The following is a 12126-nucleotide window of genomic DNA, read 5'->3' on the forward strand; positions in this document are numbered from 1 at the left end:
CACATGCCACACCCTCACCACACCCAGACATATATAAGCCTGACAACAGCTGGCAAGTGGAAAATCTGGAAAAGGAACAAGTTCACATTAATTTTGCAAGGCATTGCTAGGCAGCAGATGTACTGTAAGCCTGACAGTAGTGTCACTGCTTGAGAAGGCAAACCCCATAGAAAACTTGAGGACCCAATCTTTATTCATTATAGATGAATTCCTATAGTGTTAGTAACTTGAAGTGCCAAGGGGTTGCAAAGTGCATGCTGGTTCTACTGACACAGGGAGAAAGGCTGTAGGATATGGGGAAGTTTAAATACAAGCCAGGGATTTGAGTTGCACCAAGGAGATAAGTGTTTTATTACTCAATTGTAGGCTGAAACAGCAACCATGGTGTGTTTTTCCTGGCACAAAGGTGCGCTACTTACCTCTTTAACAAGTTTCCCAAGGCTCCCTCTCAAAGCTTCCATGGTGTCTGACAGATCACGCAAAGAGGAGTTAAAAGACATATGTCTCTGGAGGAAGAGAGAAAAGGAAACTAGACGTCACTGCAGGGCATAAACTAAGAAATTAAAATCCTGTAAATATTCTAGTGATGAAGAGTTGTGAGGACTGTTTACATGGCAAAATGCTTACTGAGGAAGACAGAACTGGCTTCTTGTGCCAGTTCTTCTTGTGCCACCTTGATCTTAAAATACCCTGGACTTCAGCCCCCCACAATGCAATGAGTACATCCCTTTCCTTCCTCACAGAGCAGGTATGCAGACGTTACAATTAGAAATGTCCAAATAAAATGCTAAATGCAGGAACACACACTTAAACTGCACTTCAGGTCAGAAACCAAGCACAGCATGTGGACAGACCTGAAGTCCTGCAGGCTAGTTCTAAAAAGGGGATGCAAGGTCTACACAACAGAGGAAATGACAAGTTGGTAGACACAAACTTTTCAGAAGGACTCTACAGATACTAGCTCAGATACAGAGAAATCTTGCTGCATCATCTTCATTGCTCTAGTCCTTCCATCAGACCTTGATATTATATTGTAATGTAAACCAAGGGTATATTCTAAAACACCCAGCTTCCAAAAAACAGGAGACCTATACCATCATCACAAGAGACAGACTGACATGCTTCCAGAAGTAGAAGAAACTGCTTCCAGGAAACTATTTGTTCTAGTTTCCAGTTGTTCTACATGTAATTCTTTGTTTCCAGTTGTTCTACATGTAATTGGTAGGTCCAGCTTTTGGCTTGTGGGTTGTTTTTTTTTCTTTTATGTTCACATACCTGGATTATCTTGCATGGGAAACATTTGGGCACAATCCTGAAACTTAAGCTTTCCTAATGTTTCACATTAACAGCCTAACATTGCAGCATTTGAAGGCAAGCAAAATTGCAGCATTGTGACACACAGAGAAACAATCAATGTCCTTGGCACACATCTTTGGGCCTTAAGGTTTTTATTTTCCTATCTGTCCTCGGGTAATGTCTGGAAGCAAAGTCTGAAGGCTTTCACATGTTCTAGTTGATTTGCTGGAGAGTGATGAAACCTGGGCAGTGCCAGATGGTGGATATGGTCACTGTTCCACTGATCTGCCAGTGAATTTATGACCAAACTTTTTTGAAAGCACAGTTAGCATCTACTCCACAGCCACCTGCAAATTCAGGAGGGTGTCTATAATTGATATGGATGTCTACTAGATATAGTCCTTCAGGTTTGGATAAATTAAAACATATTGTTAGGACAAAAAAAAAAAAACAAACTCCCCACAGGTTACGACCTTGAAGACACATTTAAAGAAATATAGTCAGCAAATATCAAAGCTCCATAGCTGGACCACCATTTCAGCCACAAGATGAGGAAGAAAGTGTCTGTGTTCACACGTAACAGTAGATGTGCTTGTTCATCTTCATATACAACCATGACAATCACCAAACTATACCAATTTTGTGTTGTTTGCTGTATTTGGATGGACAAATATTCAGGGACAGAGTAGGTAAGGAAGATTTTTCTCATGATACTAATTGGTTTGGAACAGTGAGAAGCTAGAAGCCAATTGCAAAGGATTAGTGAAATCCCTCATGCTGACACACTGCTATTAAGAGCCAGACACAATTTAGTGCTACAAAGTAAAGTAAGTAAGTCCTTAATATACCCTTTGGTGGCACTGAACTAGCTACTGCCACTCGGAGAGGAAGATCTTGGAATTACAGTGGTAAGACAGATCAACATCAATATATATTATATTAATTATATTAGATTAGATTTATTATGTATTATTTTTATATTGTATTCTACTATATATATAAAGTTATATCATCTATATATATATTATATTATCAATATATATAAAATCATCATGCAATCCCATTTCTTAAGTACCACAGGCAATTTTGCATCTTCCATCTCTGAAGGAACACAAGGACAGAAAAAGGCCAAGAAGTATGACTCAGGATAAGAAAGGCATCTGAAGGAAGAACAATGAACCACAGTTCTTCCAGTAGAGTCTTGTGACAAAGAGAAGTTACATGACAGAGGTCTGTAGAATTACAAATGGGATAAGAATGGGAACAAAGGATGATGGCTCATTGTGCCTCATCATACAGGACTAGAGGGTTTCCAGTTAAAACATTGGTCTAAACCAAGCCAAAGGAGATGCACAACTAATTGAAAATAGTGGAAATAGTGGTGGATACTATGTAATGCTGGAGGTACCAAAAGTATTGTGGGTTTAATAAAGTCTTAGAAGAACTCATTACATTAAAAAAATCCAAAAGCTTAACACCAATATCTCATAAGTAGCTGAAAAAGTCTTGAGTTGCAAGCTACTGAAGAACAGGACATTACAGGGAGGAATTGTTACTACATACTTACCACATGCCTACTGTCTTTCACGTGCCACATGCTTTCATTGTGGGCCACTGCTGAACCAGCATCCAGGGATCACTGAGCTGAACTGGACTTTGGTCTGACGCAGTATGCAAGTATACCTGCAAGGCTCAAGGAGCTTGCAAACCTTATGCTGAAATGTGCTGAGAACACACCTATACTTTCACATCCTACCACCCTTATATTTCCACTGTCACAAATTCACAACACTGTGAATTTTTCACCCAAACTTGCAATGGTGCCATTGCTACGGAAGGAGTTTTGCTTTATTTACTGCCACCCTTTGCATCCTAAAGCCCACTCAGGGAGCCCACTCACAACTGAAATATGCAGAGACAAAGACAAAAATCAGTCACAAGTGGCAAGTCTTCCTTGTACAGATGAGCATGTTATGAATTTCCCTGGAAAACAGCACTTTGCAGTGGCTCATTAAGCAGTTCGTTACATTCGTAAGAGCTCTCTAGATTCAGTAAGACTGGTCCCCCTGTAACAATGCTTTTAATAGGTGTCTGTACTACATCTTGGGGCTGGGCAGGCAATGAATGACTCATTTTCCAATCAAATGCAGCAAAAACATCACCTGTCCATTCTAGGCACACCATGAAAAGCCCAAGTTCCAACAGGTTTTGAACTGAACTGCCCTTTTCAGTTAGTGTCTTCAGTTAGACTACTCTTTTGGGGCAGCCAACATCACCATACTCTTGAGGTACAGATTACACAGACTGCTTCTATATGCCTGCTACAACACTTGAAATAGAAACAAATACTTAAGATGAAAAGTTGACAGCACAGTCAAGACATGACTTGAAAAAGTCCACTTATCAGCTTCTGCTAGAAGGGACGGACAACTGTTTCTTTAACATTTAGGAGAATGCATGCATTTGAAGTGCTGGCAGGTCATAACAAAATCTAGGCACTGTCTGCATCATATAGCTGTTTCTGCTTAATGAGCAATCTAGAATGGTTTGCTTTGGAAGCAACCTTAAAGATCATCTTGTTCCAACTCTCCTGCATGGGCAGGAACACCTCCCACTAAACCAGGTTGTTCCAAGCCCCATCCAACCTGGCCTTGAACCCTTTCAGGGAGGGGATATGCACATCTTCTCTGGGCAGTCTTACAGTGTGTCTCATGGTGAAGAACTTATTCCTAATGTCTAACCTAAGTTTACACTGTGTCATGCTTGCTTTGAAATAGTTACGACAACGGTATACTGATCTTAGCAGAAAATTTACACCAAATTTGCAAAAAAATCATGTGCTTTAAACTTCTGCTTTTGTTTCCTGTGAGTGCAAGTCCCAAAGTACAGCTGCTTAAAAGCATGGTATCATTGTGCTTGACCAAAAAACTCTGAAAAGAGCAAGGAAAGCCACAGTTTCAGTTGCAGCTGAAACTGCATTTACATTAAGAGACCTTTTCTAAAGCCATTTTCCAACTATATTTATTATTCAATACCTAGTTCATACTATCATTATGACAGAATACCACCCTGTATTACAAAGACAGAAGAAACAATCAGATTTTCATGTGCTCACCCACACTTCTCCCAGAACCATTACAGTACAAAAGCCACAACAGATTTATGGCTTGTAACAGACCCACACCACTGGAACTGAGTGTGGCAAAGCCCTTCTTAGGCAGTACCAGGATGTCAAAGGACCAATTTTAATGGTCATTTAACCTTCACCTCATATAATTTCTAAAACTGGGGAGACTGACAGAGAAAAAGCTGTCCCACAGACATTTTTGCAGTATAAGACTGTCTTCACCCATCAGCAGCTCAGTGGGACAGCTCCGACTTGCTGACATTGCTCTTGCAACAAAGGGTCCCTGTTAGCCTTTCATAAACTGTGGAATTCTTCCACATGAGAATTTCTGGCCTAGCACAGGAAGAAAGCTGGCAAGGAAATTTGTGTGCATGCAGTTAGAGGTACTGTTTTGTTGTTGTCAAATCAGCTTCTCCAGCCACAGAGTCTCATTAACTACATCCAGTGCAAGGAAAACCTTAAGAAGAGGTGTGTCCACACAGGGCTTCATGAGATGTCCTATGCCCTGCAGGACTTAAGTGTTGGCCACAAGACTTCAGAGAGTTAATATTAAGACATGGGTCCTGAAAAAGGGAATTTTATTTTCTGAAACACTTTTTGCTTCTACTGGAGAAAATATTCAGTCATCACTGATCCTCTGCCTTCATGCTCTGTGATAACACCCACTTGTTTTGTTGGCTTTCAATATAAACAGTTGAGCTCCAACAGGTTCTTGCATAACAAAGAGTATGGAAGCCCCCTTTAACCTCCCCACCATGCCTCTTTGTGCTTGGCTCTGTGTTCATATCCTACAGAGCAGACTAAACTTAAGTCATACAAAGTACCAGTGGCAGAACTACAGACTCTAGTGTAAGATTTTCATTAAGGCCTTTATTTGCCTTAACGGTACACTTTGGGCAACACTTAAGCTGTTCTGGATAGAACATGTGAGTCTATTAAGAGGTTCCCTAACAGTGCTGTGACATTTGGATGTCATGAGTTCACCATGTATGCACTTCAGCTTCCTTTTTAAACTGTGCCTGGTCCATAATTTTCTAAGAATTGCTGTTCTATTTTGAGTTACTTGGCTGCAAATGCACCTGCACTTTAAGCTGGCAGAAGCAGGTGTTAACATAGAGGTCTCAGCTCACACACACAAACACACACCCTGGCCCAAGTTCACAGTCTTGCATCCATCCCTTCGTGTTTCAGAAAAAATGTTCATGTACACACACAATCAGGTCAGTCCCTTTTAATCCGGATCAATTCCATGAAGCAATTTGCTGCATGATCTTGTAGATGGAACAACAGGAACACACAGGAGCAGGAATAATCAGGTGGATGCTGGCCTGAGTCTTCTGCATTAAGATAATTCAAGATGTTACAGCCACTCTATGGTCCTGGCATCTGAGAGGCAAACCTTCCTGTTTTACTGTTCAAAACATTGATAATATCCATTTATGCATAAAATTGCAGGTCCTTGTCACTGAAATTGTATTGACTTAGTTTTCATTGAAATGATGACTCACTCTGAATCACAGAATGCTGCAAACAGTGGAGTCCAGGTCATATTATATGAGCCCAAAACCTCTGAATTGCTGTTGTACCTGCATTTGATCTGGCCTTACCTTTACTTTCCGAAATGCCATGCTGCGCAGTACATCAAGGGAAAAAAAAAAACAAAACACTTCTGGTAAAATTGTTGGCATTGGTTTGCAGGCTTTGTAGTATTAAGTTTTCAATGCATGGTAGCTTCAGCATGTATGTCCAAAATTTGACCCACAGTGCCTTAAATGATAAGCTGTTAGTCAAAAGCCTCCTTTGTTCACAAAGTTCCTTCTTTGTTCAAAGATGCTACTGCAGGTCAAGGCACTGTTTTGCCTTTAAAAACAGTTTCAAACGTTTTGGTCCTAATCTTAGAATTAATTTATTCATTTTTTTCCTGGCCACGTTGAAGCTAGGAGGTTTTGTTGATTTTTTTTTTTTTTTTTTTTTTTTAATTTAATTCACTGATGCATTGTGGCCACTAAGTACAGCATAGCCTGTGACATTTACCTCAGGAAAGCCATGGAGCTTCACAAGATGGAATACAGTACACAGCAGGCTTAGAACTTCTTTGAACTCAATGTTTTTTTCCTCTGCAGCCAAGATCATGAGCCAGCTCCTCAGAAGTCCCCCCAAAATGCACATAATGGCTTAATCTACTTTGCTGTTGCCAAGTGGCATGGATGGTTCAACGACTGCTTTCTTTCACCAAACAATGTAGATTTAACAACACTGGTACACTCAGAAGAAGCTGCTTTTGTCAGCTAAATTGTGGAGAATGCCAGAAATGAGAAAAGCAAGACTCCAGAGGGCCCAGAAGACCAAGGCTGAGATGTAGTATCGCTGGGCATTTTCATCCCCTTCAGTCACCAGAATTTTAGCATTTGAGTGCTTTGAAGTAAATGTATGCATATAGATCTAACTGAACAAAAGACACTTCTTTTAGCCATTCCTTTTTCACACAACTCATCTTTGTTATGGGGACAATTTTAGTGCTGTTACCCCATCTCTTAAAACAATTATCTTGCTCTTCTAGCAGAAATTAAAAATGCTGATGGAGGACACAAGGAAAACAGAAGATGAGCTGTGGAGGGCAGTAACTGACCACTATGTACTGCACAGAGAAATAATATGATTCTATACTTGATAATGACCCTCTGACTAGGGATAAAGCCAAGCAAGTGGTACATGACTTTCTGTCCTGAAAGGCTCATCAAATGTGGAAACTGACATAGATGAAGTGTTTATTTCTTCAACAGCAGATCATAGTGTTTGTTTTAGTGGGTTACAGAATAGGCTCTGTAGTCCCTTCTCTCTAGTGGTACTTCCAGCACTCAGGTCTCATCTAGCTTTTGTATTTTACTAGATATAGTGAATGGGTAACAAAGTAGCACTGGGGCTTTTTAGATAAACAGCTAAGTCACCCCCTAAATAATGTATTTTCCTGAAGTTCAATGAACTTTTGGTCCAAAACCCATTCACCTGGTCAGTCTTTGAAATCAGGCTTTAAAGACTTAATTCCTCTTTGTATGAATTAAACTTGCTTAAAGATTGTTTGTTACTGGCTAGAAAATTCTGCACTCAGTGGCCTCATGGTAAGGGACAGAGGATGATGGTTTTATCACTCAGCACTGGCCAGTTTAACATCTGGGCTCATTCCAGTGAAGACAATATCTGACCAAAACACAGGGACAACCAAGAGCCTGTTTATTACTACAAAGCATAAGTATTTTCCTCTCGATAAACTGAGACACAGACCACACATATTTATGCTCAAGCAAGTAACGCACTGCAACAGGAAGAGTAAGAATGACAGGAAGAAGCAACAGGGATACAGACCCTGTTCATGATACAGGGATACAGACCATTTTTCCTCTTCCTTACTCCAATGAAGAGTTCATTATGGAAGTTCAGGGATGAGTTCCTAGATTGAAAGGCCTAGAAAACTGTCACAGTATCAATGATAGCCTCTCACAGTGGGACCAATGGACTTACCTGAAGTGGCTTCAAAGGATTCAGGTTAGCATGGAACACTTGTTCAGTTGTTTGTAGTTGTTCCTTTGGCAATGTGCAAATGGAAGCTTCAAAGTCAATGGTCACAGTCTGATTTTGGATTATGAGAAATTTAGACAGTGTCGAGCTATTGCAGAGATCATGCAATTGCATTCGGTGACCAGACAGAATGACCTGGAAAAATGGGGAAAGCATATAAGACTCCCTTCCTGTTAAGATTCTTAGCACAATGTTGATTATCATCAAGACAAAATGAACGGTTCATAACATTTCCAGACAGAGGTAATAGGGCATTTTTCTCTAGAAGTTGCATGGCCTTGACCCATGTGTAACTCAGTTCTACAAAAATAAAGTTTCCCTGCTGAGCACACGGGGGAAAACTCCTGGGGGAGACAGGACACTCCCCACTTCCCCATATGCGTGCACAGAGCAGCAATGATCCTGTCCTCCACAAAAACCGTTTTCTCCAGCCAAGGGTTCATGCATTGCCCAATCTTCAGCCTTCTGGGAAGTGAGCTACAGAGACAAAACAAGGCTTATGACCAGACACAAGTCTGGCAAATGTATGTGAAGGGCAAGAGACTTATGCCCCTAACTCCTTAGTTATAGCTCCCAGATATATTTTCTGTGCTGCTCTGGATTAGGATCACCTTCTTCCTTAGCTCTGAAATATCTAGCTGCTGAGAGAAACATTCTGCAGTGGTTTTTGGCAGATAAGTTATCTGTGGAAAAATTTATCTTACCAGCTGCAACAAACAAGAGATAAGATCCTAGTCTTCTTTCACAGGCATATTTTACTTAAGGTTCTGGATTGCTTGTCAATAAAAAATTTCCTAAACCACAAGAAACCATCTTATTTATGAAAGAAATGCATAAAATCCCTTTGAATTACCTTCAATCCCTTTTAGTCCTTGTGGCCTAGTTTCTTTTAGTAAGGTCAGAAGAGGATTTAAGTTTGCTGAACAACAAACCTGTACATGTCAAACAACTGCACACTTCATAAATGTAATAAACACAAGGAAATTCCTGAGTCTTCTACTGGAAAGAGTTCTTTGTTTGCCTTGGGGCTAGACAGAGGGAACAATTATATTGTAAATGAACAGTGAGCAAGAGTTTACACTTCATTTTTTCTTTCTACTCTTTTGTAATATTCAAGATGCATTGCCCAATCATCCAGCAACAATCAAAGAGGACTGATCTTCATCCCAGAAGAGTTAAGAGTTCCTGAGTCATGCTGGTAAGCCTGAAAATTCTCATCTTTCAAAACCAAAAGGACATTAACAATCCAAGGGGAAAAGAAGCACTATACTCAAAAACAAGCAAATGGAACTGATACAGGAGGGAATAGATTCATAATGCAATACTTGTGCAAACCTTTAACTTTAGTCTGCATCCAATGCCAAAACAGACTGTTTCTATTTGCTACTCAGCTGAAGAGAAGGGATAGTTTTCTCATCAAAAATCTCTCATCTCACCTTTTGAAAAAGTTTAGGTGTTTTGGGGTTTTTGCCTTCAGCATTACTACCACTGTAGCCATGCTGAAAAGAGAATATTCTTGGAATAACACTTAGCAGACCTGGGATCAGTCTAAAGCAGCTTTCCTGGCTTGACACAGAAAAACGAGTGTCTCCCAGTATCTCAGTGCTTACCAAGTGAGGGTGAACAATCCCTGATTTTAAGCTCTTTTGGAGAAAAGCTGCTCCTTCCAAATACAAGATGATCCACAGCACATGACTCTAGAGCAGAAGCCCTGCCTGCTTCCTTCAGTTAAAACACAAAGTTGCACAAAGCCAATTCTCTGCAACCATTTCAGGTAATCTGAAGCTACAGAGCTTTCAACAGACAAATATATTTGGATAGGTTATGTCTCTTAAGGATTCTCAAAATGCCAGGCTTATGTCTGAAAGAAGTCACAGGTGATTGTTTTGTGCTCACAGGTCACATCATCCTCTCCTGGGACTGTCCTTGCTCTACAAAATGGGGAGACTTGTCCTAGGCTGCATACACTCTGGCCACTATCATTTACTCCTCACTGTCATGCTGTGGCTCCAGTACAGAACCTGTCTACTTATGAGGATTTTTCACAGAGACAGGACCCAATCCTGCTGTCAAAGCTGTATTATAGCTGTGTGGACACATGGGAGCATCCAAGACTTGATCAGATAGCTGCCTGGCCACTGCTGATCTAGACTCCTTCCAAAACCCACACCCTTCCTGCAGTATGACTGTCGCTGTTGGAGGTACACAAGGTTGAACCCCATATCCCCAAGAAGCAATGATCCTATCAAGACATGGTTTGGGCTATTTGTATATATTTGCATTGGTTTCAGTATGCTGGATACATGGCCCTGTTTGGCATGGTGGAGTATTGTCACTCAGTAACACCACTGATGAACTGTCTCATCTCCTTGATGACCTCAGTTAACTACAGCAACTTTTGAGTTTACTGGAAAACACAGGACACTTAAACTGCAGGAGAAGGGTGTATTTGCTGAGAAAGGTTTACATACTCTGAATAAGTCTTCCATATGGCTTTGTGTATAAACCTGTGACCCACTCGTACAGTCAGAGACCAAACAACTATTGCCTATTATTATTGTAGTCACTATATGGCTCAGCAGTGAGGTCAGATCTCCACCTCACATTTCCAGAAAAATCAAAAGGTCTGTCTTGCAAGTCATATGAAGTTGTCCTGTAGGAAGAGAGACCTCTGTGTCTCATTTATTATCTGTATCAGAAAAGGCCACTGCTATCCTCTGCAGCTTACTGCCTGGCTGCTTAGATTAACTCTTCCTGACCTGCCAGAGCAAAAACTGATCTTAAGGCTGAATATCATTCCCACGTCTTGGAAAAATAAGCACAAGACTTCCACAAAGAACAAAGCTTAAAGCATGTAAAGACAGAACTAGCCAAGTGATTACACCTTCACCACCATTCAGATATGTATGCAGAGAAAAACTAAGCTTTTTATCTCCTTTCACTGGCTCTGTGATATACAATGGATATAATATGGTAGTCACACAAAATAAAGTCTGAGACAGCTTCTTCACCCCTTTGAAAATCTTTCTGCCTTCCCATCAGCCTAGGCAGAATGACTATGTCATTGTTTCTAAAGCCTTCTGGTTATCCCTGCAGACCTACCCATACCACAGTTCTGTTTTACTTTAATATGAATTCAGGCAAATAAGTTTCAAGCAAAACAAAACTTTCAGTCTAAAATGGTTAAGAATGTATTTTTTCCACCTTAGTTTCTTTAGTAGAACATATCCTTTGCTTGTAGGATTAATTATCAGACCCCAGTGAAATCGATGGCTTGATAGAATGCACCAATAAATGGCACAAGTGTGCAAAGGGGGACAGTGTCTGTTAACTGTATGAAAAACAAAGCCTGAAAGGACTATTAATCAGCTCCAAAGAAATTATCTGAAGCAGAATGGGTTTCCTCCTCATTTTCCACATCAGTTTTTGTACTGTCTTAAGAGAATCACAGGTCTTCCTTTCAAGTCTGAAGCAACCAGTTCTGACTTCACCAGAAATTATGCAGAAGGTGGGCTGATTCATCCAGGCTAGAAAAAAACATGTTCTGAGCTTGACAATGGCCAGACAGGTATCCCAGGACAGAGGCTCCAGCGCACAGTCACCATGGCCAATGTTTATGAAGACAGTCACAGGAGCACTCAGGAGTTTCATTTGAGTTCTTGTACTCATAAGGTACACATTTACTGGTCTTGAAGAGGTGGCTGCTGGCTGGAAAGCATTTCTCCAAGGCAGAGCAACACAGAGAAACTCTCTTCGAGACCATGCTGAGTGGTCAGGAAAACCCACTCCGTTTACATTTCTAAAAAAACTAATATAGTTTGAACAGCACCAGGAACTTAATGTTTTACTTTGGTTAAAAAAAACAAACAAACAAAAAAAGGAAAAAAAAAAATAGAAAAATATTCAGTTTAGCGTACAGAGTACTAAGCTATTCTCTTATGCAGATCAAAACATTTGCATGCAGGTCTCAGTCAGTGTTTACAACGAAGTAAGACTTGAAGGGAAAGGGAAGAGAGAAACACCAATTACATTTTCCTCTATGTGTGTACAACAGCAAGCACAGAGGGGTCCTGCACGGTGGGTCTTGACAGTATGGTTAAACAAACAACAGGACAAGCATTATGTTC

At 40.5% G+C, this 12126-nt stretch overlaps 1 protein-coding gene across 4 annotated transcripts in view; it reads right to left on the reverse strand.

Annotated features, from left to right (window-relative positions):
- Nucleotides 1-12126, reverse strand: part of ABCA1 (ATP binding cassette subfamily A member 1) — a 95040-nt gene that overhangs the window by 36183 nt on the left and 46731 nt on the right. For all 4 annotated transcript variants that reach the window (XM_030466703.1, XM_030466699.1, XM_030466700.1 and 1 more), the window contains 2 exons: nt 7943-8134; nt 420-506 (listed from right to left, as the gene is read on the reverse strand). In XM_030466703.1, coding sequence (XP_030322563.1) covers nt 420-506; nt 7943-8134 — 279 coding nt within the window. The remainder of the gene's footprint in view (nt 1-419; nt 507-7942; nt 8135-12126) is intronic.

The sequence above is a fragment of the Calypte anna genome, chromosome Z (assembly GCF_003957555.1).
Source record: "Calypte anna isolate BGI_N300 chromosome Z, bCalAnn1_v1.p, whole genome shotgun sequence".
NCBI classification, from domain to species: Eukaryota; Metazoa; Chordata; class Aves; order Apodiformes; family Trochilidae; genus Calypte; species Calypte anna.